The sequence below is a fragment of the Ylistrum balloti genome, unplaced genomic scaffold (genome assembly GCF_031769215.1).
Source record: "Ylistrum balloti isolate Yb309-2 unplaced genomic scaffold, AGI_CSIRO_Ybal_v1 Utg369688, whole genome shotgun sequence".
NCBI classification, from domain to species: Eukaryota; Metazoa; Mollusca; class Bivalvia; order Pectinida; family Pectinidae; genus Ylistrum; species Ylistrum balloti.
In genome coordinates, this window is record NW_026781925.1 from 1,371,079 (window position 1) to 1,399,070 (window position 27,992).

General features: G+C 35.5%; 1 protein-coding gene and 1 non-coding gene across 2 annotated transcripts; one reads left to right on the plus strand and one right to left on the minus strand.

The window, feature by feature from the left end:
- Positions 1-4,342: 4,342 nt before the first annotated feature.
- Positions 4,343-4,471, minus strand: LOC132565059 (U4atac minor spliceosomal RNA). The gene has a single exon (XR_009554916.1). It is a non-coding gene; the product is annotated as a U4atac minor spliceosomal RNA (small nuclear RNA).
- Positions 4,472-4,979: 508 nt separating this feature from the next.
- LOC132565013 (rRNA 2'-O-methyltransferase fibrillarin-like) lies at positions 4,980-9,979 on the plus strand. Its single transcript, XM_060229618.1, has 9 exons — positions 4,980-5,053; positions 5,520-5,726; positions 5,914-5,979; positions 6,201-6,295; positions 6,748-6,918; positions 7,498-7,630; positions 8,031-8,143; positions 8,635-8,780; positions 9,298-9,979. Exons 1-9 carry the CDS (start codon positions 5,041-5,043, stop codon positions 9,314-9,316), a joined length of 963 nt encoding a protein of 320 aa, XP_060085601.1. The 5' UTR covers positions 4,980-5,040; the 3' UTR covers positions 9,317-9,979.
- Positions 9,980-27,992: the final 18,013 nt, after the last annotated feature.

Genomic DNA, 27,992 nt, shown 5'->3' on the forward strand with positions numbered 1-27,992 from the left:
TGGCCAGACTAAGAACGAATACCAGGAATATTGGTACTGTGCCAAATATGTTAGTGTAGGCCACATTATAAAGGAACGAAACGTCTTCGTTATTGCCTACCAGCTGAGTTACAATGAACGCTGACGGGGTTGTATCGTTATAGCGGACTTTTCCTCTCAGTTGAAAAATCCTTGGAATTCCTGATGTTGGTATCAAAATCACTAAACACCACACCATGATTATCACTCGACGTTTTGACCAGATCATTTCAAACTCTGTGGAAAATAAACAGCAATCGTTCGTTCTAATGCTAGCAATGCTGTCAGTGATTTTGAAATTAATGGCGGCAGGTTGTAAAGAAAAAAATGAAACGTTGCCATCATGATTGGAAACAGAACTTCGCCTGTTGAACGGTCAAAGAATATCAGAATTCTTGTAAAAGCTCCAACAAGGGAGAATATCCCGAAAAGACAATCCAAAATGGCCAACGCAAAGAAAATGATATCAGTTGTATCCCAATCGCCACGGGTCTTGAGTCCTGCAATCAAGGTGACATTAGCCACTATGCATACAGCAGAAGTGATTGGTACCAGTATCGCAGACAAAATCGTCCACACCAGTGTAATATCTGTAGCAAACATCATGGTGGTACCAGTATAACCGACGGAATCGTCCACTCCAGTGTAATGACTGTAGCAAACATCATGGTGGTACCAGCATCACAGACAGACTTACCCACTCCAGTGTAATATCTGTAGGTAACAACGCCACGGTGCTACCAGTATCACCGACAGAATCGTCCACTCCAGTGTTATATCTGTAGGTAACAACACCACAGTGCTACCAGTATCACAGACAGAATCGTCCACTCCAGTGTTATATCTGTAGGTAACAACACCACAGTACTACCAGTATCACCGACAGAATCGTCCACTCCAGTGATATATCTGTAGGTAACAACGCCACGGTGCTACCAGTATCACAGACAGAATCGTCCACTCCAGTGTTATATCTGTAGGTAACAACACCACGGTGCTACCAGTATCACAGACAGAATCGTCCACTCCAGTGTTATATCTGTAGGTAACAACGCCACGGTGGTACCAGTATCACAGACAGAATCGTCCACTCCAGTGATATATCTGTAGGTAACAACGCCACGGTGGTACCAGTATCACAGACAGAATCGTCCACTCCAGTGTTATATCTGTAGGTAACAACGCCACGGTGGTACCAGTATCACAGACAGAATCGTCCACTCCAGTGATATATCTGTAGGTAACAACGCCACGGTGGTACCAGTATCACAGACAGAATCGTCCACTCCAGTGTTATATCTGTAGGTAACAACACCACGGTGGTACCAGTATCACAGACAGAATCGTCCACTCCAGTGATATATCTGTAGGTAACAACAACACAGTGCTACCAGTATCACAGACAGAATCGTCCACTCCAGTGTTCGAGTTGAAAAATGAATATGATTGGGCGCATGACGAATATAAAAAAAAAACATTTGCACGCATTCAAACCGAGGCGAGTCTTCGCAAGTAATTTTAGAGGAAAACGTTAGATAAAGGTGAGAAGATAAATAGACTGTTATATTACACGTATAGGCCTGTCTGGTACAGTCGTAGATAATTATTGCCATTATTATGAAGCTCCGTCTTACTAGTTCTGTAGGCTTTGATAATCAGAAAGCGTAAGATTTCTTTCGACTAATCAGAAAAAAAGACCAGAAAGGGAGTTAAAGACACGCGAGAGTTAAGATGTTAAATTGATCCCTGATGTCTCCTGTGGAATCATTTATTGTTATTTTTGTCGCAGCTAATAAATCCTGTATGTTTATTTTCTGGGTTATCGCCCCTTGAAAAATCGGGGTCGTTTGAGATGAGGGCTCCCTAAAGGTAAATGAATATCCCTATTCCAGATCCCTATATACGCGAATTGGAGAGTTCTGATCAGCGTGTGAATTAATGAATTCAGTTGATAACTCTTTGGTGAAAATGATATTCAAAACCACCAGTAATGAACGTCGTATACAAATCATTACGGTTTTATTTTACTAAATATCTATTGGTCTATATAATTGTATGTGTCCTATTATCCCACCGACGTCTTTAGTCATTGGGAAGATTACTACCTGCTATCATTATTGCTTGATCGTAGCGACCAAACCTTGAGTCCTAATGTTCGGAATTAGTATTTTCTATTGTCTCAGGATTGATTATATGATATCGATCATAGAAAATTACGGCAAGGAGTTTGCTGATCACTTGAACACTTTACCCCACGAAGAATTTTTCATGCGACTATTAGGTAAAGATTTCAAGATTTACGCACCTTTTATAGACACTAAAGGATTTTAGCTGGACAGTGCTAAGTATATATCAAACCAGAAGAAGCGTTTTTCTTTTTATTTATTTTTTCTTTCAATTTAGCTTCCTTTTTCCCATCCCCCAGGCCCCATTAGATCCAACTAAATCTAACTGTGACCTTTATACCTTGAAAACATTTTAGCTAATAGGACTAATGTATTGAGAGCAATTATGTAGTGTAATGTTTACGTTTTACAAGTCTTATCAATGAAAATCTTAATTAGATTTTAAAAAGAAAAAAGAAAACTATCGAAAATGCCTTAACTCTACTGCTGTCTTACCTTAAATCATCATATTGCAGTTTGCTGGGCTCTGGGCATATTGGAATACCACGTCATAAAAAAACGGATTGAGCTGAAAATGTGTTTTAATAATTCCTCGATTTTATACTTCAATTTCACTGATTAATGAAAACAAATGATATATACTTGGTCATAAATTATCTTAGATTGGCCTTGATTTTTTTCATTTTTATTTAATAAAAATATCCAATGATAGCTCCATACGATATATTTTAGGAATCAAACGAAACTATACACAGTCGATAGCAAAATATACATAACCGGAAGTGTTACATCAAAATTAAAGACATGCTCAAACAGGCATTAAACCACCCCCAACCCCCCTAGGGGCCTCCTGTATTTTCCGTCACTAATGATTCTTGGCTTTTGACTGGTGGGATGTGCAGTATATGTTATAACACTGGGGACTTTAACATTTTTGCTAAAATTAATATCACGAGGCATTGACTTATCAGGAAAATGTATAAATATAACAAATAATAGGCAGGTAATATTTAGGTAAAAAACCTGGTATTACACACTGATATCTTGTTCATGGATAATGAATTGATAAAGATATTAATATCCATATTTTTATATATCCCCCCACGAAACACGTTTGCGGGGGATACTAATTTGGACTCCGTCCGTCCGTCCGTGCATGTGTTCTTCTGTTCGGAAGCATTTCCGGGATACAACCTTGAAACCATGCCTCTCAACTCCACAACATTTTCTGTATATATATTAGGTTAGTGCCCTAGTTGTGTGTTTTGCTATTGACGACATTTCATTTCTATATTTTTCTGTTACCATGGAAACAGTAAAAAAAACCACACAAAATTAGGTAACCCTCATCACAAATTTCAATTTTTCTGTACCAGTGCTCTGAAACCTTTCAAGATGATTGCTCGAAACTTTTTACACTTATTAAGCTTGTAGTATCGTTTGCTATGGGAAAGTTCTTCATTTAAATACGTTTTATGTTATGGAAACAGATAGGCCAAATCACAAACTCAGTTTTTTCAGACCAGTTCTTTTAAATCGTTCAAGTTGATTACCCGATACTCAAAACTTTGTACAGGCATCAAGCTAGTACTCTAGTAGAAATTCTCTATTTCAATACTTTGTACAGAACAATTTAAAATAAAAATAGAAATTAAACTTGTTGTAATATTAACATATATATGACTGTGCGCTTTTATTTAAACAGCGGGCGCAGGAGATAATGTCACGCTTTGCGTCAGCTGGCTAAATCTTGATATATACGGAAAGTTTTCCACTTTGATGGCGAAACAATGTCCATAACCATAGATTAAAAAAGTCTTAATGTAAATCTTATGATCCAATATGAAAAGCTATTGGCCATGTCGGTCCTGGTTAAAATGGTCCTAGTAGAAAAAATCCTACCTTAGTTAATGCCATTGATCGGAAGGATGACATGCTAAGGTATTACAGAGCATGGTAATGATGACATTCCGGTAAGGCTGTTTATCTTATCTTTTATAATTCCTTTTGAATCAGATGACAGAGTAAAACGAATCATGGAGACTGTAAAAGGGTTTGCCCATATCAAATTTGTTTGTCTTCGAAAATACAAGAAAATAATCCAGACTCAATTTTACAACTAAACCATGACTTTGATTGGCTTGTTAGTGTTATCTCCCTTCTTTCTTATTGTCACGTTATCTTTCTCAATATCGAGAATTACCAAAAATTGCACCCAGACTCGTATTTTCATACAAGCGGTGCGGAAATGTTAATCATGGGTGTTAGCAGTCTTGCCCTCAATTAGCTTTCATTGGACAAGCCCTCAACCCCTCGATAAAGACGGTTGAACGCGGGTCGTCAGAGAATTAATCTTAAAATGATTTTAGTAGAATATTCTAGGTGCCTAAATGATAAAGATATTTGTGTTTTATGATAAATTGGAGATGTTACGTTCAGACAATTTTTCAACAATATTTCATTTATAGAAAAACAAGAGCTGAGCGAGTTATATAATGTTTCCAGTCATGAATTATAAAGAATTTAGAAGGATTCTTGAGACTGCAATTTGTTACAAAACTCTTTTCACGCATTAGAGGGGAGTAACTCGTATGAAATTTCAAACGTATCTCACATAATACTGCATTATGAATATGATATTGATTTCTAATGTATTTAATTAATTTTTAATGTATTATTAGCAATTATGTTTGAAGCTAACTAAATAAGCAAAAAGGGAAATATATTTATTTAGTTCACAATGTTTTACTATGCACGTGGGCTGCAATATCAAACCTATTTAATTATCTCCCCTATTTTAACCGGAAGTTTTCTCGGAGAGAACTGTGGGTAAATCCAACAGAAGAAACACGTGTTTTTAAAAGATTCTGGGCAGCGTGACAACAAATTATTAAACATGGGACGTCCTGGTGAGTGATCTAAAACCATATGAGTATTTTTCATTTGAACAATAATTTCTTTGATAATTTCAGTCGCGACGATTAGTGTAGCATGATTAACTATCCTCTGATTTTAAGGCAAATGGATGCCATGGATCATGCCAGTCACAGATTAGTTATGGTGCGTGTGCTGGCTCTATCAAAAACGTTATAAAATAAATACAAATAATGTTTTAAATCAATAACACTGCTTCGGTTTCAGACAGACTAGCTATGATCATAGAGATTGTCAATAAACAAGATTATTCATGACTATTACTATGATTGTATTAGTATGATTGGAGAGAGAGAGGGGGGGGGGGGCATTTTTATGAGTATTTTACTACTAAGAAAAGTTGATGCTGGAATTGTTTGTCAGATTAAAAAAATGTTTCAGGAAACATGTTTTCTTGTTTGGTATTAACAGTGATAAGTAATTGGTGCATATTTTCTTCAGGTTTTTCACCGGCTGGTCGAGGCTTCGGAGGAGGTCGAGGCTTCGGAGGAGGTGGCAGAGGAGGAGACCGAGGGGGTAGAGGAGGAGACCGAGGAGGTAGAGGAGGACGGGGAGGATTTGGGGGAAGAGGAGGTCGAGGGGGAAGAGGAGGATTTGGTGACCGTGGACGAGGTGGTAGAGGCGGAAGAGGAGGAGGAGGCCGAGGAGGTAAATTCACTACTGATCGATTGTTTTTCCTTGAAAATGATTTTGTGAATGAAATAATCTGAAATTTCTCTTATGCGGAAACGTCATGAAAAATTGAGATTTGGTAAGCTAAATTTTGCTGTACTATTGATTTCATTGTTTGTCAATAGTTGTTGTTGAGTTGTACTGATGATTATATTAAATACAGGTAGAGGTGGCCGTGGCGGAATGAGAGGTGGCAAGACTGTAGTTGTGGAGCCTCACAGACATCAAGGTACTGTGATATTGATATGAATCAGGATCATCTGTTATGAAGTGCTTTATTACTCGATATGACATTTATTACTGAACATTTTTCACACTTCTTTGAATTTGAATTTTATGTAGGAGTTTTCATTGCCCATGGGGAGAATGTAAAAGCCTGCACTAATTTTATGTAGTGTTTTCATTGCTGCTTGAATGGATGTAAAAACCTCCTGTATTGTTTTCATTTAGGAGTTTTCATTGCCCGTGGGAAGGAGGATGCCTTGGTAACCCTGAACATGGTGCCGGGGGAAGCAGTTTACGGAGAGAAGAGGATTAGTACAGAGGTAAGTCATGAGACTTCGTCTGTCAGTTGTGTTATTGTATCAGATAAAAGCAGATTGAAGGGTGTGTGTATCGTGATGTGCATCATGTCAGAGCTGAAATGTATTGTTACAGTCCTTGCAACATATCTAGTAGACAGAGGGATGTGTTAAGACCAACCCTTCATGTCAGCTGAACACTGATTTCTTTATTGAAAAGACCTGTCACCAACCATTTAGCAATATGCTTGTTACAGTTTCCTTGGTGGAAGTGCTAGTAAAACATCTCTCCCACTCCAGGTTATATGTATTGGTGCCACATTTAGAAATTGATTAATAATTAACTCAGAAATGATAGGCAGTAAACTAAGCCATGGATAAAAGTGATATATATTGAAGTCCTGGGGTCGGGTAGATGTTTTACTGGAATAGTCCTTATGTTTATCTGTACCATGTCACTTCTGATATTATTGTAGATCGGCGAGACCAAGACAGAGTACAGAACCTGGAACCCCTTCAGATCAAAGTTGGCTGCTGCCATTTTGGGTGGTGTTGACCAGATTCACATGAAGCCTGGAAGTAAAGTTCTATATCTTGGAGCAGCCTCTGGGACAACAGTCAGTCATGTGTCTGATATCGTAGGACCGGTGAGTTGATATCCTTCTGTCACAGGGAAAGTAAAGGGTCGTACATCCTCTTTTGTACTTATATAAGTACGTACTTCTAGTAAATGTAATATAGTGACGTAAGTGTTTTATGCATATATTGTGGTGTAAGTATATCTACCATTAAAATAAAAGTAATTTAATCGAGATTTATTCCATAAAATCAGAAGGGATGGACTACCTTGATTAATGATTTAGTTAGAAATGATAGAAACCCAAACCATGGATAGAAATGATGTAATAGACCTCTCACACACAACTTGTAAATAAGAGTTTTCATGATGCAGAACTGGATGTATTAAATTTTCATTTTTATTCTTTTTTATGGGGAAAGTTCATAGACTAGACAAATAACCCCTGTATGTATAGTTCAATCTTTGAAACCATAAAATTAACAATCTCACTCACGAGTGATTTTTGTGTCTCTTATATTTAGTACTGTTTTGTAATTTTCCAGTTGGCCGAACCAAAATTTAAAAAAATAACTATTTTTGAAAGTAATTAGTAAGAACCATGTTTGTAGTGTGTTTTGAAATTCACAGAAATTGTTATGATTTTCAGGAAGGGTTGGTGTACGCTGTTGAATTCTCCCACAGAAGTGGACGAGATCTCATTAACGTAGCAAAGAAAAGGACGAACATTATCCCCATCATAGAGGATGCGAGACATCCACACAAGTACAGAATGCTTATGGGTAAGGCCAAACTACAACCTCTCTGTTTACCATCATATGTTGAAATATACCAGTGTGGTTAATATAGAGAATACATGGTCAGTGTCTTAACATATTAATAGCAGTATTTTGGCAAGGGTGAAGAAAGACAAAAGTGTCTCAAGATATAACAAGATGTCCTTTGTTATATTTGTTCATTTCGTGGGTGCTTTTATTCCACAAATTTGAATGTCCTCAAAGTGTTAAAATTAGACTTACTGAGTTATAACTGTCATTAAATCAGTTGTCCACAAAATAGTAATTTTTTGAAAAACCACAAAAATTAAGCCCCACAAAAATATTTTGTTTTACAGGATTTATGTATACATGAACTTTCCATCACAAGTGTTACATCAAACAGTGTATTTTTTTTTTTTTACAGGAATGGTAGACGTGATATTTGCGGATGTTGCCCAGCCAGATCAAGCAAGAATTGTAGCTATCAACGCACACAACTTTCTCAAGGACAAAGGACACATTGTCATATCCATCAAGGTAAGTACTGTATCTCACTTACACAGCTAGTATGGGGTTGGGGGGAGCCTTTACTCACATAATATCGGATATAAATAGTTCAATGAGGTAAATACCAGATGCCTCAAAATGAACCCAGCTCAGTTACCTACAACAAAGTTTTTTTGTGACAATTGCATTGGCTCTGTGCTCAAAACTCACTTTATTTCAACATTTCTAGCAGACTTGACTGAAAGGGCCAAGTGAGCTTACTGTATAATGCAACATCCATGACTTTTAGCTTTTTTCCTTAAATATGCACTTGTTGGAATTCAACCAAATGGTCAGAAGCATCCTTTGGGGAAGTGAAACAAAGTTTAACTGCCTTATTACCAAGAATGGGCTTAGTGTCTGACATGTAAACATTAATTGATTAGAATTCAATGAATTTGTAAAAATTACAAAGTATTACTTATTCATATTCTGATATATTTATATGGAAATCCTCATTATATCGACCGTTTATGATTCAGGCAAATTGTATAGACTCTACAGCAGAACCAGAGGCAGTGTTCGCTGGCGAGGTCAATAAACTAAAGGCAGAGAAGATTAAACCAACAGAACAGCTGACATTGGAGCCTTACGAGAGGGACCACGCAGTCGTAGTGGGCATGTACAGGTAGGTTTGAGTCTCCATTTAAATATGCTGTCTTCGTAAATAGAGCTTGTAGTATTTGAAAAAATATTTTAAAATGAATTAAACTTTGTTTATATTTGTGACAATTCAACTTCAATATAGTTAAACTTTGTTTATATTTGTGACATTTAAACTTTAGTTAAACTTTGTTTATATTTGTGACAATTCAACTTCAATATAGTTAAACTTTGTTTATATTTGTGACATTTAAACTTTAGTTAAACTTTGTTTATATTTGTGACATTTAAACTTTAGTTAAACTTTGTTTATATTTGTGACATTTAAACTTTAGTAAAACTTTGTTTATATTTGTGACATTTAAACTTTAGTTAAACTTTGTTTATATTTGTGACATTTAAACTTTAGTTAAACTTTGTTTATATTTGTGACAATTCAACTTCAATATAGTTAAACTTTGTTTATATTTGTGACAGTTAAACTCAAAAATGTAAAATAATTTTATGTGTTTAACAGTTTTTCTGTTTGTTTTGTTTTTCAGACCTCCACCCAAGAAGTGAACAGATATTGGAATGAAAGGATTTTGTAAATAGAGAACAGAAAGCAATAATATGAATGAAATTGTGTGAGAGAGAAATTGGAAGTGATATTGGTGAGAATGAAAGGATAATGCAGGAGTATTCCTACCAAGAAAAGGATGGTGAAAGTACCAAGTCATGTGTTCATTTACATAAACCTTCATTTCACAAGTTGTTCGACTGTACAGCTCCTTTTTACTGGAGCTTCTGAAATAGATGACGTCCTTTGTTTACTGAACAAGACTTAAACAGTACAAATCAGAATTTAACAGAGCTGCTTCTACACCATTAGACACGCGTTAAACTGTCCTCCAGGAGGTGTGAGTTTTACTTCATATCTCCAGTTTGACTAGTTATCTGTGTGGTATCTGTATGTAAACAAGGAATTTCTGTGAAATAAAGTGATGTAGTTATAACTATTTTATCGGAGAGCTGGATGCATTACACTTGTTCACATAAAGTAGATATGTGTCATGTTGAAGTTTGGACTGAATTATTATCATAACCAAGGGGTTGTGACTTTTAGCATTGCCAAGAGTCTTCATTTTCAGATCTAGAAAAAATTGTTAAATGCAGAAATACGTTAGTAAAGTTGGCAGTGATATATCAAATTATTATTAAGCCTCAATAAATCCTTCAGATCTGTGTCGGCATACTTGTTGTTTTTGTGACACGGTCATGACATTGTCTGTCTGATGTCTGACATTGTCTGTCTGTGGTTTACCGCCTTAACTCCAAATTCTCAAACTTTAAGATTTATCAATCTTTGGTACTGTTGTATCTTTATATTAGTGTGATAACATGTTGATTTTATCATGGCTATATTTTGGTCCTTTCATGTTGAAGTGAAAGCTAACAAGTGCTTTGTGTTTATTAACGATAAGTCTTTCAAAGTGGATGTATAACAGGTTTTTTTGTTTGTTTTAAACAGCTGCAAACATTTATAAGTTCTGAATTTTAAAAAGTTAAAACTTTTTTGATGCATTTGAAATATAAATGTATTATTACCACAAAATTTACCTGTTAGAGATTGGGTCCTTGTTCTTACGTATCAGTCACCTGTGTAACATAACATTGGCTGCACCAGTCGGTGATATGCTAATATGGACAATGATATTGCATCCAAAATTGAAAATGAGGCAACATAATGGCTGTCACCCTTACATTTTGTTCTCCACATTTTTACTTTAAAACCTTTCAAAATGTAACATTTTGATGTGATAGGAAGTATCTTGAATTTGTTTTCATTTCATATAAGATTTTATTGACCTTGTCTCAAAGTTTTATTTTTACTTGTTAAGGCTAGCAATTTAAACCTGTAAGATTTGTTTCCATAAATCTCACATGAAATGAAAATAACAAGAAGAAGAATTGGCTTTATTGTATTCTTGATAACATATTGAAGATTATATGTAATATTTACAAATAAAATTACAAAATACAAATCACAGGCAAGTAAAATACAGCAACAGGGACGCTGAGATATTATTCTCTGTAAAATTTCATTTATAATCCAACCTATGTATCCATACCAGAACAAATTACACAGGTCATGGACATTGTTATATAAGCTTGATGTTGTGGTTGTAAATTATTAATTATGGGGCTGAGTTTTACTGTGAAATCACCTTTTTGTGAGGCTCAAATTTTCACAGTTTTCAAAAAATATTATCATTGGCACTCGATTTTGCAGATAGATCTTTTTCATAATATTCACTTATTCTTAAAGGTGTGTAAACTTTTATCTGTTATTTGGTGGACATATGGATTTAGAAATCCCATAAATTTTCACGCTAAAAAAATCTCTCGACCCAAAAAAAGAAAATCAAGTAACAGAAGCCAAATGCATACTGTACAGTTAAGGATTTTGGCTGATATTGAAATTCCACAAAGTCAGATATTAACCATGAAGAACCTTAAATTCATTTTTTAACTAACAAAGGATATACAAAAATATCTTAATTTATCAAAGTTAAGGAATAAAGATACTGGTGTATCAAAAGAGGTGAGGTTAGTGTCACAAAATATTGACCAAAAAGCATGATGGCTCTGGTCCCTTCATAACATTTAAATCTGTGTGGCAGTACTTCAGTAAAATTAAAATGTAAGGCCATGTTAGGATCCATCTATTGTTTGTTTTTAGATATTGTTTCATTATGTTTACTCATTATAAATATCTGGGAAAGATCATAGAGAAATAAATTTTATGCTGCTATATAAACTGTTGGTGTTGTTTTTATAATTAAACAATGATATCTTAGGTTTGAACAGTTCCTCTCTCATTATTGTTTAATAAATATATACAAAGTGAAATTCTTCAGTGACATTAATTTGTAATTTTATAGAGCGCCATAAATTACGGGGGAAAATACATCAAGAAAATGCCAACAAGTCAACACAATTATCAATATAACTAGTACAAATTATTAGCAAAAGGAAGGTTTACAAATGGAGACCCCTTAAACACTACAAAGATAATAAGACCATGTGTTCTGGAGAGTAAGCGTCTTCTGCTTCATCAAGGACACCCGCCATGTAAATTTTAGTCAACCGAAGTAAGTAATGTCACGTTCTCAAATGAGGAAAAGGTTTACAACAATGGAACCAACAAAGACACTAATGAACATCAAACATCTCCACCTTCCTATCCAACAAAGAAATAGAATATTGCTTAATGAGATCACTATGACGGACGCAAGACTTTCTCACACTTTTCATCATCTGGAGTTTATTCAACATCAAGAAAGTACACGGAAGCTACAAGTATTCCATTTAGAGAAAATATTTATGTGAGTGTGCATGTTACTGTCCACTGAATATTTTTTGAAATACATAGACTGCACAAGGTCATGTTGGATCTACAAGGTATGGTGATATTTTTACGTTGAATGGTACATATATGGATTAATTTTTTTCATGAAATTCCAATTTTGACATGTTTTGGGGCCTGGAATTTTAGAGATGCTCATTTCAGGTCACAGGTTTGATAAGAATAACTGATATCAGCAAAAACATTCTCAACTGTTCACAATAGCTTTAAGTACTGCAATTTTAATATATTGAGGCTTACTACCAATGTTAATAAAATACATGATACATGTAAAATATAAAACATAGTAAGGAAAAGTTTTTTGCTGTTTTGATGATGATTATGATTTATACATGACGTGTGTTTTTCAAAAGTTAGATCAGAGCGGCTTTTTATGTTATAAGGCAGGAAAACGATCGCGAGTTATCTCCCATCTAACAGTCATTGTTTATAATAGATGTTACGAGATTCAATTAAATAGTTTTCTCATTTTTTTTTAACTTTAGAGTGTATCCGCTGGTCGGGTTATGTTAGTCTTATTTCGTAGTTTTGTCGTATCGTTTTTTTTCCTTTTCTTGACTTTAAGATAGAAAATCTGTTCTCTTTTACCATTGTATCCACGGCTGAAGTGACCTAAATAAGCATGGCAAATCTTCATTGTTAAAAACGGACGCAGACATTATTTGTCGCTATCTATCCATATCTAATATATAACGAAATAGCGATATAGAGGATATTAGAATTCTGTGGTCAATAATTTTTATTTTTTAAAGAAAAGGTGATGGGGTGGGGGGAGTTCTTAAAGGGGTTGTACTAGGATTGTCATTCTGATCTCCCAGAGTTACTGCCCTTGTTTTCACTCTTAAATGGTATGCTTGACAGCCGAAGGGGGTCGAAATGCATGATTGTGTGACGTAACTTTACGCGGTTGTTTCCTAACACCTGTATCCTAGAACATTGACTTAATTGAGGTGATTATAAAGATTGGCAGTTTATTATGTTAATCGTACACGTTGAAGAAAACATCAATAAAAGTGGGATATTTATCATCAGCTCACTCATCAGTCGATCACGTTGTGTAAGATTATATAAGTTTGTAACAAAAACAAACTAAGGAATACCAGAGTTTTAATTTAGTAACTATAAATTCCAAAACAAACATGATGAAACCCATAATTATTACGTGCTAAATATCTGTCAATCACTTTGATGTTTGAACAGGTATATCCTGGATGTGACGTAACCGTGAATTACCTGTTGATTATCCAGGTGAGATATCGGATATAACGGATTAAAAATCGCAGGTGTGAAGGCATAGCAGGGAGGATAACCTGGAACCCATCTTCAAACACGCCGAAAACAGATGAATAAGTCATCGCATGTTTTTTTCTTTCTTTCACACGAGGGCATTATCATTTGTAGAAACCAACACCGCTGATTAGTCATATTGTCCCAGCTTTATACTTCAGCTCTACAATACTAGCTAATTGTGGTGAAAAACAAATATTCATCCATGTGTTTAATTAATATATTAAGTCAAATGTCTATTTACTTACAGGTTAATAATTAAATAGATAGGCACAGTACAGATATAACAATAGATACAATAGATATATTTTATGCTCCTGGGGGGAAAATCGGGAAGGGGTGGGGCGATTGTTTTTGATCTGTCTCTTTGTCTGTTTTAGGGTTACCATGGGAAAACTTTGAGTTATTTTTTTCCCATCATATTTTAACCAAGTTCGTAGTTTGCTGTATACATATAAAATCTTAGATGAATTGAACAAAATCCGTCAACATTTTCCAGAGTTTCGTGACTTTAAAATTCTTGATGATTTTTTCATTTCCCTTTTAAAAACTTTATTTCTTACGTTTAGATTATAAACAAATTTGATATCAAATGGCTTTATCTGAGTGAGATTATAAATGAGATCCATAATTTACCAGGGCAATGGGATATGAATAATGAAAATAATAAAAAGAAACTGGATAAAAATGACAAGTCCCATTCTTCGTTTGCCGTCTTCAATACATACTTTTGTCGCAGTTCGTTCAGTAACTTGTAGCGATCGATTCAAACATAGTTTATTGCCATAAGTATCAATAATCATTTAAACCAAAACAAATTACATTTACAGCATTTGACAAAGAGGTCATGAATCTAATATATTTGATTTCTGTAACTAAACTGAGGATTGTGGTTGGTCTGGAGTTATGCAAGATTTGAAAGTTTGCAAAGATAGTGAAAGCTTTGTTAAAAAAAATTTTTTATTAAAAGAAATGTGATTAAGTATTTTTTCTCTCGAATACTTTGTCTAAATTAGATTTCAATGATATGGGCCTATAATTTGAAACCAAGAACATCACATATTCTCCATGTCAATCCGCGTCTTAAACACGCTCAGATAACACTTTCTTATTTAGCACATTTCTAATGACCTTTCACTGGATACAACTTATTTGTTCACCTACATATTACAAAAAAAGTTTTTCAGTTGATTATCTTAAACGTCTTGAATGGCTTCCCCTCGAGGAGGGCGAAGTGTTTTTCAAAAATGTCTTGATATTTTTATTTGACTTCTTTTCAAAATCTGAAATATGTCTTTTGGTCAGTGATTAATCTGATGCATTGTTTAATCAATGATTATTTTGACGTAGAAACAAAAATTACGAACGAAGACAATTATTGTGTCTGTCTTGGCGTAGAGCATACAAAATTGACCGTAGTGTAAATATTGGGCCCTGAGGAGTCCAAATGCATTATTGGTATTGAAACTACATTTTTCAATGCAGAAATGATATTATGTCATACAAAACATTTTTGTAACTGTATTATTATTACTGTAAGTTATCTTTTAAATCCTATAAGACGGATAAACGTGTAGTTGTCGGGGTCACAATTCGAAAGGCGTTAAGGTGATATAAAAAAGATAATAACTCTTTTTTATTTGTTGTGCATCAAAAATAATTCACCACAAGAAATCAAATGTACAGAAAAGCATTAGAGCAACGAAGAGAACAAAATTAATTTCGTATGTTTGTTTGGTTTTGTTTGTTAGTGTTTTTTTTTCAAAATTTCAAATTTTTACAGAAAAAAATTGTTTCTACGTAGTCCTTATGCTCTTCCGTAAAACTGGCTTTATTTTTTCTTTTCTTTTCAACTAACCACTTTTCTGTTGATATGTTTTGTCCGTTTCTTTTTCTTAGGAATCTAATTGTGTCTGACGAAAACAAACACACAGTTAAGCTTGTCGAAGGTCAACAGGCTGACACAAATACCTGTATAATAGTCGATAATGCCAATTCAACTCTAATAAAGCCCCAATTATCATGCCATCGACCAAATGTTTACCAAATATTTCATTCTCCGCCTTACGATTGTAAACATTGCGAGTTATCTCCCTTTAATCTAGCATCCGGGCAGTTCCTTGCGAACAATGGTTTAGATCTTATATGTAAATAACAGTGTAACTAAACAAATACGGGAGGAGGCCGTGGGTGATAGGTCTAATATTGACTCACTGGTCAAGGATTTAGTGCCTGGTGTTGTGTCCATATCACAGTCCGGTGCAGAATCGTGGTCAAGTGTTCAGACCGGAACTTTGTGAACAGAACAATGACGGCTCGTGTCAATAAAGAAACACGTAACATGATTTGTTTTTCATTTGATGGTCATCGTTGGAGACAAATCTTGTTTACAATAAATTTATTTACTCCCGGCGATTCTGGATATTGGACTGTCCATGTCTGAAATCATGACCGTGACTGTGTCAATATTTAGATAATTTGATTGACTTTCGTACGAAGAATTCCGGACAATTTCTGTGTTTAACAAATATTTCTAATTTAACTGACACAGGCATGTTAAAGGTTGAGAAGATATTATAAGTCCGCTGATTTGCCAACAGGTTCAAAAAAAAAAAAAAAAAAAATGTGACAAACGATATGAAATGTAAATACCGTGGCCTGGCTTTCCCAGAGTTCCGTTCAATTTTGTTTCCACGGAAACATATCATGTGGTACACTATTTCATGGAACACACACCATCAGAAAACTTTAACTTAAATACACGTTCATGTCTCATGTATTTCCATCAACATAATGCCGTTGCATCGATAATACGGTAAACATATATATATATATCTCATATTGGAATGATAAACAAAAATATAATATCAAATATAATAGAAAAATTAGAAAATATAAAATTTCAAGTACGGAATGCGAGCAGTATTTATTTTGTTGAATACCGTCACTTAGAAAAAAACACACAGGTTGCTTGTTGGGTGAGTAGCGAAGTCAGTTGTGGATACAATAATGTCTATAGTCTACTACAGTTATCCTTGTGTAGATAGGGTTATTTCCTTGTAGAAGCTGGTGACTGCCTCGCTGAACAAAATACGGAATGCCCGTCGCACGACAAACCTCTTAGGTAAAATGTCTATCACATGTACACAACACAGACCGGTCCGTTTCTCTCCTTCCTGAGAAACAGCCAGTGTCGAACCATGCACCTTTAGGTCTCTTTTCAGTAATTCGGTGTGAAATTGCCATTTGATACATATTAACATTTTTTTGTCAAGTCAAATAAATACAATAGAGATCGGGTTGTTTAACTTATATGAAGTCCTCTCTCAAAAATAATACACAACACTTAAATATTCACACAAGATAGCATAGATCTATATATCAAATGAATTATTTTTATGGGAGAAAAGTTAGGGTAGAGACATGGGTGTAAGGTAGAGACAGGGGTGTAGGGCAGAGACAGGGGTGTAAATGAATAAGGAAATGTATAGGGAGGGGGAAAGCGGAGGTCTCCCTCAAGTTCACTTTTATAGAATATTACCAAAACCAGGAAGAGTTTAATCAATAATGCTATATGTTGAGTGAGTGAATCTTTTCCGGCCCATCCGACACTAGTTAACAACTGACAGACATGGCGACAACACAAACTCCGATTATAGTCGGTCGTCAACCCATTATACAGGGACGTAGGTAAATGATACGTATTATCCTTCCCTGCTTTCTGTAAAATTTTCGCCTCGAGATCCAGGAATAATTTCATGCTTCCGTGAGTGATAGCAAAGATGTTTAAGATACTGTTAATTTGCCGTGGCGATATTTCGTCCGAAGTGCGACACGAGAAAATATGCGCTGGCAAGTATTTAAAACCAGCGGAAGTAATATATATCATCTTATATCTTTTTCTTAATATAAAAAATGGAAGAAATTTCTAACTTCTTGATGGAAGAAAGGAAAAGAAAAGAAAAACAATTGAAGACAACATCCCCTCCCACCCCCAACCCCCAATCGAACATGGTGTAAGTAATTTACTCGGTACTTCCGAGTGTATCTTACTTACGCTACAAATATGCCATGTTTGTATATATACTGTATATATACCTATAACGTTCTCAGTTTTACTGTATTTGCATTTTCCATTGTTGTATGATCGTGGGAATTAAGAAGTAGGTCACTGGAATAAATTAAAAGGTTGGCATATTTAGACTAACTTCTGATTCATTCGTGAGTCAGTATATGAATGTCCACGGTATTAACTTGTCGGTGTGACCCCGGAATGGCGTACCGTATCAGTTATAGGGAACAAATCAATAATATAATCAAAGAGATTATTGATTAATTATCGATAATTATTAATTATTGATTAAAAATCGTATCAATTATAGTTACACGTGATCAAATCAATGATAAAATTAAAGAATTTATTGACATCACTTTTTCTTGTTTTTCACAAAGACATATTTACACCAATATGTTTTATTTATTTGTCATGTAGTAAAATGTATTTTTAGGTCAAACATATTCTGTTTGTCATTGTTAGTTCAAAATCGTTTTTGAGTCTATTGGCTCTCGTTAACAAAAACATAAGCGAAACAAATATTTTGTATTGTTTTACAAAATTGGACGATACACAATGTTTTCTAGTGAGAGGTTAGATTCTATATTATCTCTTTCATTGCTTCCATAACTGCAGCAAAAAGACTAGACACCAATTATATCAGCTTACCCATAGATAGATACACAATAACGTTTAAACACAAAACAACCAGGTAAAAGAACTGACACCAATAAATCTGCAATTCAAAATCAAGATCGATAAAAGTTGAATAAGATTGGAACTAATAACAAATATCTTCTTATTCTTGTCTGATTGAGTTGTGTCCTACGAAGAAAATATTTTAGATTTGTATTCAGACCGATGTGGGTGAAAATACCTACAATTACAATGCAAAATTATGGTCAATTTAAAATTGTGAATGGTCAGTGATTATGGTCATTCTATTCAGACCGATGTGGGTAAAAATACAACTTATTCCAACAATTACAATGCAAAATTATGGTCAACTTAACATTGTGAATGGTCAGTGATTTTGGTCATTCATGAAGAGCGTGTGACCACTAAATGGCTACAATGGTGAGCTGTGAGTTTAATGATTAGTGACCAGTAAGTCAGATTACATATGAGGTGTCCCGATCAGATTTCGACGATTATATGATTACAATATAATCCGCGTGGGACTTAATCGGTACCCCTCGGATTTTCTCAATGGCGTCGTTAATCCCTCTGCGGTGTTTTTTGATCTATTCATATAAGCAGAAAATTCAAAGAAATTAAGTATTCACCGCAGTGATAATAGCTCATGTGTCAGAACCACTTACAACCATTTAGTAAATTAACATAACTGATATATATTCAGTATAAATTACACTATGATTGACTGGATATTCTCGATATTTTCATTGTGACGCCATAACATCATGACGTCATATACATAGTGACATTATCAAAGAAAGATATAGAGAAATTTAGATTTTGTATTAGTCTAGCAAATGCGGTTAAACGAATTTTCGCTAAGATGTTATGTGTTAAACAGAATCTTACACTTGTTTCGCAACTAGTCACGGGAATGTTTCATTGTACCCTGTCATAAATAAAAACATCAAAGACCCATTTTCATGTCAGGTGATGTGTATGTGGTGTTAATTCATATCAACAAAAGTACAATTCAGAACAAACACAGATAACCTATCAACTGTATTATCTGTTATGCAGTTAGTGCATTTTTTACTCAATAATTTGATGTCTGTTTCTGCCAATTTTAATTTCCCTCAGTCACCTGATTCTAAGTGAACACTTTAGGCCCCTATCATTTCAGATGAGTTCACCTAGGAAGACGAAACAGCTTTACAATGCAGTTCAACCGAGAGTAAATGATTCAAGGCAATCGTTTCCTAATTTTACCCCACCCCCTCCATATCTCAACTACATAAGCACGCGCAGCGTCGCCGAAGTGAATCCGGAAAATATTCTTTCGTTTGACGCGCTATGTACTGATTCTGAACAGCTTTTAGTGTATACCTATGTCATAGAGTAAGACCCACACAGTATGAAAATCTGCGTCATAAACATGTCATTTTCTTCTGAAAATGGCCGATTGCGAGATTTTAAAATCCGAGTGAGGCAATATTATTGATCAATGTTTGGCTGAAAGGTCAAACGGCTGATCTATGTGGCTCGTTAGAGTCTAGTGAAACATTTTTATTTCATTGTGTCAGATAACACAGCTATTCTAAGGTCACATGTAGGGTCATTCGAGGTCGTACATCCGGGATATCATATAGTGGTACGAGACCCACGACCCAACAACCAAGTACTGTAATTAGGCTATCTCAGTCAAACCAACTTTGCTGAATCCTTTTTAAACTACTAGGATGACGTTGTCCGAACAACCGAGTTAAAAGTGACGAGCTGTCTAGTGTTGTCATGACAACGTTCATTCGGCTTGGTGATCTCGGATTCCGTATGACGTGAAAATGATGGACGAGGAGAAGATAAAGACAAGAAAACTTCACACGGACTGGTTAAAGATAGCATAGGTCAGGTCCCAACATACCAGAGATGGTGACCGGAGTCTACACTGACCAGATTCCTTATTGTCATGTCTAAATATAGAATGTTTTCGGCTCAGTTCTTTTTCGTCCAGAGACTTTCTAACACTAAACAACATATAAAAGCAAGCAAAACTGGCCACAAAAAGGCGATCTCTTAACTTGTTATTTTGGTTTTCTCACATGGCACCATATTTCCCGTTTAAGCCGAAGACGTAGTAGAATCATGATAAATGGCGTTAGAAACCATATTGAACCCAGTTTGTTCAGTTGGATGACCTTGATCGACGTTCAATGTCATATGTAGATGTAAAATATGTCGACTTCACTTCTCAATAGCCAAGAGACCCTGTCATGAATTTCTTTATTTCATCTGCAAATCACACGATACAGGCCCATTGGACCCTTTGTTAAATTAGTACATACTTTGCCTGCCATGTATTTTTAAAATCTGTTTAGGTTTCATCGGGATCGATTAGTAGTTGTGATCGTATCGATTTTGCTCTGAAAGATGAATAATAGAATGTTACAACAGATGGACTTTTGTATCGAACATTTCTCTCCCACAGGTGTTTATCTATCACGAGAGATAATAATGATAACAAAATGACCGGGGTCATAAATCCCTTCCTAAGTGGACACCTCAGCACGTGCTGATGACCGTGACCAATGAATAGACATACCGTTAGGGTCACCATAGGAACAGATGGATGTCTTTAGTATCCTCACAATCCTCATCGGGTTAATTGTCACACGTGACCGTTCAAACGTGGTGGTCATTCCGTAGTTCGGACAATGACCAGCACTTAAAGCCTAACACCCCTGCTGTTACAAGTTAAGTGACAATGATAAAAACTTCATCATTCATACTTGATCACATCAAAAGCTGGTCTTCTGGCGTTGACTGGTTTAATACATTTAAATCTAGATGAAGCGATTGTCCGTAGAGACTCGCCATATGTTGACCGTTTTACCGTTGCCGTCTTTGTCTACAGCCCATGACCATCGCATTAACAAAGATATACTGTCAGGTAACGGTGATCGAGGTCCCCTTTCATCTCGATTCATCTGTCCCCATACTGTAAGTGATAAAATTTCCCCTTATTGGATACTGTCCGAGTAATTGTACTCGGCACAGTGACGATATTATTTGATGATTGGACAAACGAGAACAGCGATTTGTCATCCTCCGGAACCGTTTAATTTATTTATATAAATGTTTCTACGTTGTCGGCGAAATTGCCTGGAATTTGATACTAGTAACCTATCTGGTAGCTTGTAGTATCAGATAACACGACAATTGGATTCTCACACTCGATCCCAATTAAAGGGATATGTTTGATGTTTGTATTTTTGACAAAAGTTGTTAAATGATGACTTTCGAGTGTTAAATGACTCTCACCTGTTAATTGAATCCCGTGCGTTATTTTGATTTGAAGTCGAACATTAACATATAATTATATCCCGATACAGATGTCGTTCATGGCTCTATGAAAGCCGAGATCAAAGAGTCACCGCTCTTATGAACGCGATTTCCTGCTACGGGTTTCCATGCAGATGAATCGATTTGTTTTGACCAGTATCATAGATTATCAGCGACCTGAAAGCTGAAACTATTTGTGTACCCATCATAAAATCTTGGTTTCGACTCCCTGCAAATCGAGGTATAATTCAATCCGTGGTGATTGGAGTTTTATTCACGTCCTCCAGATCAGATGCTATTCTGTGTCTCGGTGTCTGATATCTCGTGTTTCTGTGGGGTTTTATTTTTAGTCTCTGCTTACAAAGATTTCTTTTGTCGATAACATGATCAAGCTTGCTTTTTAACTAGTTTGATTTAGTTTCAGCTCAACATGTCACTCATGTATAAGACGGCTTATTTGCCGCGTTGTTGTGCTTGATCTATTTTTAATCCCTATAACCAGAATTGTCATGATTTCTTCATAATCCAAAAAAATGTATGTTCCTCTTTAAATTGAGTTTCGGAAGTGTTGAAAAAGATCCTGTTTTCCAAAGATATGAGTGTTTTCTGTTTTAATTGAAGACACCCGCCATGTGAACCGTGGTCATTCCAAGTAAGTAATGTTACGTTCTCAGATGAGAACCAGATACAGAACAACGGAACCAACAGTCAGACTAACGAGTATCAAACACACCTAGCTTCTTATCGCACAAAGAAACAGAATATTCCTCGAAGAGATCACTATGACAACCGTGACGTTTCTCCATTACCTTCATAACTTTCATCTCTCAAAACCATGTGCGGCGAGTTTCTTGGTCAGTTGCCGAGAATCCTGATAAAAGGAACAAGACATTGACTACTGAATCTATTGAGAATTTTGTTAACACCACATTTGTTAGTCCAGAAACCCACATCATGGTGTTATAAAGTCTTATCCTGCCATTGCCATTGTCGGAATAAAACCTGCCACATATATTTTTGCTGTGTTCGGCTCTGGTGGAAAACAGCTGTATCGTAGCACGTGCGTTTTAATTGACAGAATTACGTTCTAAAATTACCAAAAATTACGTTTAACAATGAAAATAACTGTTGAAATTAGCGATTTTATTTACGAAAATTCATAAAATCGCTGTCATATCTGTTGAAGTTTGGAACTATATATCTGCGCTGAGCAATAATTTTGGCGTCCGTCATCACGCAACATTCACCATTACGTCAACGTCAGGTAAACAAAGATTGCACAACAAAACTGTTGAAGTTTTCATTGATTGAGAGTAAATAGAATACATGGTCAGGGTTTTAAGATATAAGCTGTATTTTGTCTCGTGACAGAAAAACAAACATAGTCTCGCCTCTTTTGTTTCGTTTCACCCTCGCCAAAAGTAAATACAGCTTATATTTAAAGACACTGACCATGTATTCTATATATATATATTGTTAGTTACATATGTTAAACATATCGCGTTTAATGACACGAACGTAATGTTACTTTATTTACTTTTTTCGTTTTCTTTTTTTATAAAAAAAGCATCTCTTCCTCGATGTGCTGTCAGATATGAAATCGATTAACGATATCGCTGAGTTCAACTCATCCTGGCGTGTCTTTTAAAGATTTGATCCTTATAAGCACCTTTTTAACTATGACTACTTGCTTACAAATCCAGTGATCAAATATATCCAATCTTTATCAAAACATCAGGGTCTTTTTATACTGTAAGACTTTCGGGATACTGCATTAATCTTAAAAACGACAACGGGTTTTTTGAAAGGCGAATAAAATCGAACTCCGCTGGACGTTTTAATAACACGGCATTAAAGCAGTTGTCACACCGAGGCTGATCAAAAGCGCTTGGTAGGCGTTCTAGATATATAAAGAAAACACGAAATTGATTTTATATATTTATAGGTATACGTGTACCGGAAGTCAATTATAGAACACAGCAATATAACATTCCATCTGGATTTTCAGTACGAATTCTTGATGTGGATATTTTTGTTTACAAAGTAGTTAGCAGTAAGATTGAAATAACCATTATGGCTTTCACTATAAGGCAAAGTGCTGGACAAGTGGCTGGCTTAGTTACAAGTCACGTACATCGTCGACATACATTTTTGTAAGGACGACAAGGAGGAAATGTCTGAACAACGCGAAATAGATGGCAACAATGTGAGAATGGGCGAAAGATGACAAAAGCGGAAGATGAAGACGACAACGCGAGGATAGGCGAAAGATGACAAGAGCGGCGGATAAAGACGACAACGCGAGGATAGGCAAAAGATGACAAAAGCGAAAGATGAAGACGACAACACGAGGATAGGCGAAAGATGACAAAAGCGGCAGATGAAGACCACAACGCGAGGATAGGCGAAAAATGACAAAAGCGGCAGAAGAAGACAACAAGGCGAGGATAGGCGAAAGATGACAAAAGCGGAAGAGGGAGACGACAACGCTAGGATTGGCGAAAGATGACAAAAACTGAAGATAAAGACGACAACGCGAATGTTGAGAGGTATTGTAGGCTATAGATAGACTATATAAATGGCCCATGACCTCCGATTTCTACTGCTCGTCAGTCCGTCCCTGAGAAACTGTCAGACGTACCGGACAGACAGGGCCCTGTCTCGCCAAAAGGGAGATAAAGGACAACCCCAACCCCTAAACACTGATGACACCGTTAAAAGCGGATGTTAGACAACTCAACCAACGTCGGCCACTTTTAAGACGGTGATGTAATGTTAATAAAGAATGGATCGGATCAGCAGAATTAAACATTACCGACAGACATGATGAGATTACATTATATTATATGTTAAATACGATTCATCTGTCAGACGTCCGTTATCGTACATCGGACAAATTCCAAATGACTAGTAATAAAAGAAAACATGAATGCTTAAAACAGTTTCAAATTCCAAGGAAAAACGTAAGAGTGAGCGGTCAGGGTTATTTTCTTGGCCTTTTTGATGTTAGAAGAAATACCTTCGCAGTCATATCATATACTTATTCTACAAAGGAACGTCTGAAGTTTTTTTTTATATTTTGTAGTTAGACATTTTTAAATTTCTCGACACTTCAAAGGCATTTTCGGAATGTACAAAAGGGAGTGTTCTATCTTTTTAAACAGGTAAGGGTAAAGAGTATGCTTACCGTGCAGAGGTGTACGGGAATCTAGTTTTTCCCCCAAATTCAATCACCTCTTGGTCGCGGGTTCTAGACCTAGGTGGGGCAGAAATAATACTAATAAAGTAATTTATTTACGTGTCACGTATGAACAATCGATTAACAATCATACATTAGGATTCAAGTTTTTATGTAGAAAATCAGGCCATATTGGACATACGGGACAGGAATCTTCATATAATCTATAAGAATGTACTTTGAACAATGTCACTCGTCAACGTCATAAGTTCATCAGTCGCCGGATACTGGCCGCTGGTCAGTTATTTTTCTCCGGGAACTCGAGCTTTCCTCCGCCACCCAAACCTTTCACGTCTAAATGGTACCACATGTTTTGGTATCTCAGTTGAGTTTATTAGTGAAACAGTACTTTTTTTCGTTGGTTATAATGCCTTGTTCTCATTTGAAAACGTGACAGTACTTACTTGGATTAGTACACAGCAGGTTTCATCGATGAAGCAAAAGACGCTTACTCTTCCGGAACACCTGGTCTTATTTTCCTTGTAAATCTTTATATTGTTCATATTTTTATCTACGTTTATGAAATTCGAGTTTGGATTATGATTTTAACAACATATTTTCAGAATCTCGATCATTGGATTTTCAAATGAATAAATTACATACTGATGAGTATGCAGATGACGATGATGATGTTTATCACGACGACGATGACGATGATGATGACGATGATGTATTGAAAATATCTTGGGGAAAAAAATCTAAAAAAAATTGTGAAATCAGTACTACTACTGGTTGATTTGAAAGTCTTGAAGACGACTGTAAAAGTTTTTTATTTCTATTTTTCATACTTTGCCACATACATGTGTAAATGTATACCTTACACCCAGTGTTTGAGATTTGACCTTTACACAAACAGATAACCCGAAGCATCCCCGAAAATGTTGGTTCGCTACGTTCATTCATAAATACCCCAAAGGGTTCATTAATCGAAAAATATAACTTTGTATCACCTTCACAAAGAAATCTCACTGCGTAGCCCTGCCTTCCGGTGATTTGAAAAGAGCCGCCATATTGTAAACAATTGATGGCGTGCGAGATAAAGCGATAAACACTGCTAATCTTGCGAAGTCATTGTGACGAGATCTCGCAGACAATGAGATCATCGCTGATAGCAAGTTTTAAACACATGGTTCGTCGTGTTTTTTTCTGTGTCCAGGGGATGTTCACCACATGTCTTATAAAACAGAAATTGTATCATGCATTCTAACGTAACACAACACAGATAGAAATCGCCGACAAAAAGATCTCATCTTGGTGAAACTTAACTTCTTATCTAGACTTCTAACTAAAAAGATGAGTGAATTGTTTCACAGACACAAAAGCGACAAGTTCTTTTGGTGTGATATTTAATGCTTTGGATGTTACAGTTTCATGCATAATCAACATTTTTCGTTCAAGAAGGAGTTGTTTTTGCATTATATTTTTATGAAAAGCTGACTTAAATTTCACTGAAAAATACATAAGTTACAAAACTTGTTACCGATACACCGCGAGAAACGAAATGTTAACATATTGTTTACAACGTCTTGTACTTTAGAGGCAAATTATAAACCCATAAACTATCGCGGTTTTGGTCACCTAAAAGACAAACGGGTTCAGAAAAAGGACGGGTCTTTAACTTCAGATGTCTGCGAGTTTATCAACTTTCTTCGAATAATTCTTAAATATTGTTACATTCATCTTATGAACTAACAAATTATCTTATGAACTAACAAATTATCTTATGAAATAACAAATTATCTTATGAAATAACAAATTATCTTATGAAATAACAAATAATACCATCTTGAGTTCATTTCGATACATTAATGTTGAAGAATCTCTCACAAATGTGAACACAAAAAGAACGAAATTATAGCATTTCAGGTTAACCAGATTCGACAGACTTGGTCTGTAGAACGCTGTATCTCTTGGGCGATCTGCAGGATTGTTAAACATTCTTGGACCCGGCATGTTAAACAGAATTGACTTGTGTCTGAAACGCTCTATACGTTATGGGCGATCTGCAGGGTTGTGTAACATTCTTATTCGCTTTAAGACTTCTCCTAAACATCTAGTAATATGATATTAAAATATAAATAACATGTTTTCGAATACTTTTATGCAAACTAACACACAAAGTCTTCGCCAGAATCATTAAATATGTTGTGCTAGTCACTTCAGGGTTTATTTTGGGACCAACAAGATTTGCTATCACACCTATTTATCAATTGGTGCCGTCGATCGTTTGTCGGATTTACGTATCATATACCTTACGTATATCTACCTATACGTTTGCCCAACAACGTCTATGTTGTACATACCCTACAGATAACACAAGTAAAACACTTGTATCTATTACTACACTGTATTGATTTTTTTTTCTAGTCGTAATTGTATTTAATGACCATGAAATGAAAGGGTTATAAGCTATAAATCATATTCTTATCAGAACAGGTGCGCAATTAGAGACGATTTAAACTAGGTCCGAGTTCAACGCTGAATGTCAACAGCCAATTTGTAAGATTTACAGTATGATAGGCATAAAACTGCAGATAAGTCTGGAAAAGATAAACTTGTACAGTCACAGAAATGTGCGTTTATTTCATTTATTTATTTATCTAATTATGTATTTATAATTTAATGGAATAACCAGTTTTAAATTTGCATATTGCAGTTTTCCTTTCGATATCATCATCAGCACCAGATAAAATGTATTCATATGACTATGAATGGCTAAAGACAAGAACCGATAATTTATTAAGTTCTTTCGTAATGCAGATTTATCTGTTGTTGTGAGAAGGTATTGGTTTATCTACTGTTGTGAGAAGGTATAGATTTATCTACTGTTGTGAGAAGGTATAGATTTATCTACTGTTGTGAGAAGGTATAGATTTATCTACTGTTGTGAGAAGGTATAGATTTATCTACTGTTGTGAGAAGATATCGGTTTATCTACTGTTGTGAGAAGGTATAGATTTATCTACTGTTGTGAAAAGGTATCGGTTTATCTACTGTTGTGAGAAGGTATAGATTTATCTACTGTTGTGAGAAGGTATAGATTTATCTACTGTTGTGAGAAGGTATCGGTTTATCTACTGTTGTGAGGTATAGATTTATCTACTGTTGTGAGAAGGTATCGGTTTATCTACTGTTGTGAGAAGGTATAGATTTATCTACTGTTGTGAGAAGGTATCGGTTTATCTACTGTTGTGAGAAGGTATAGATTTATCTACTGTTGTGAGAAGGTATCGGTTTATCTACTGTTGTGAGAAGGTATAGATTTATCTACTGT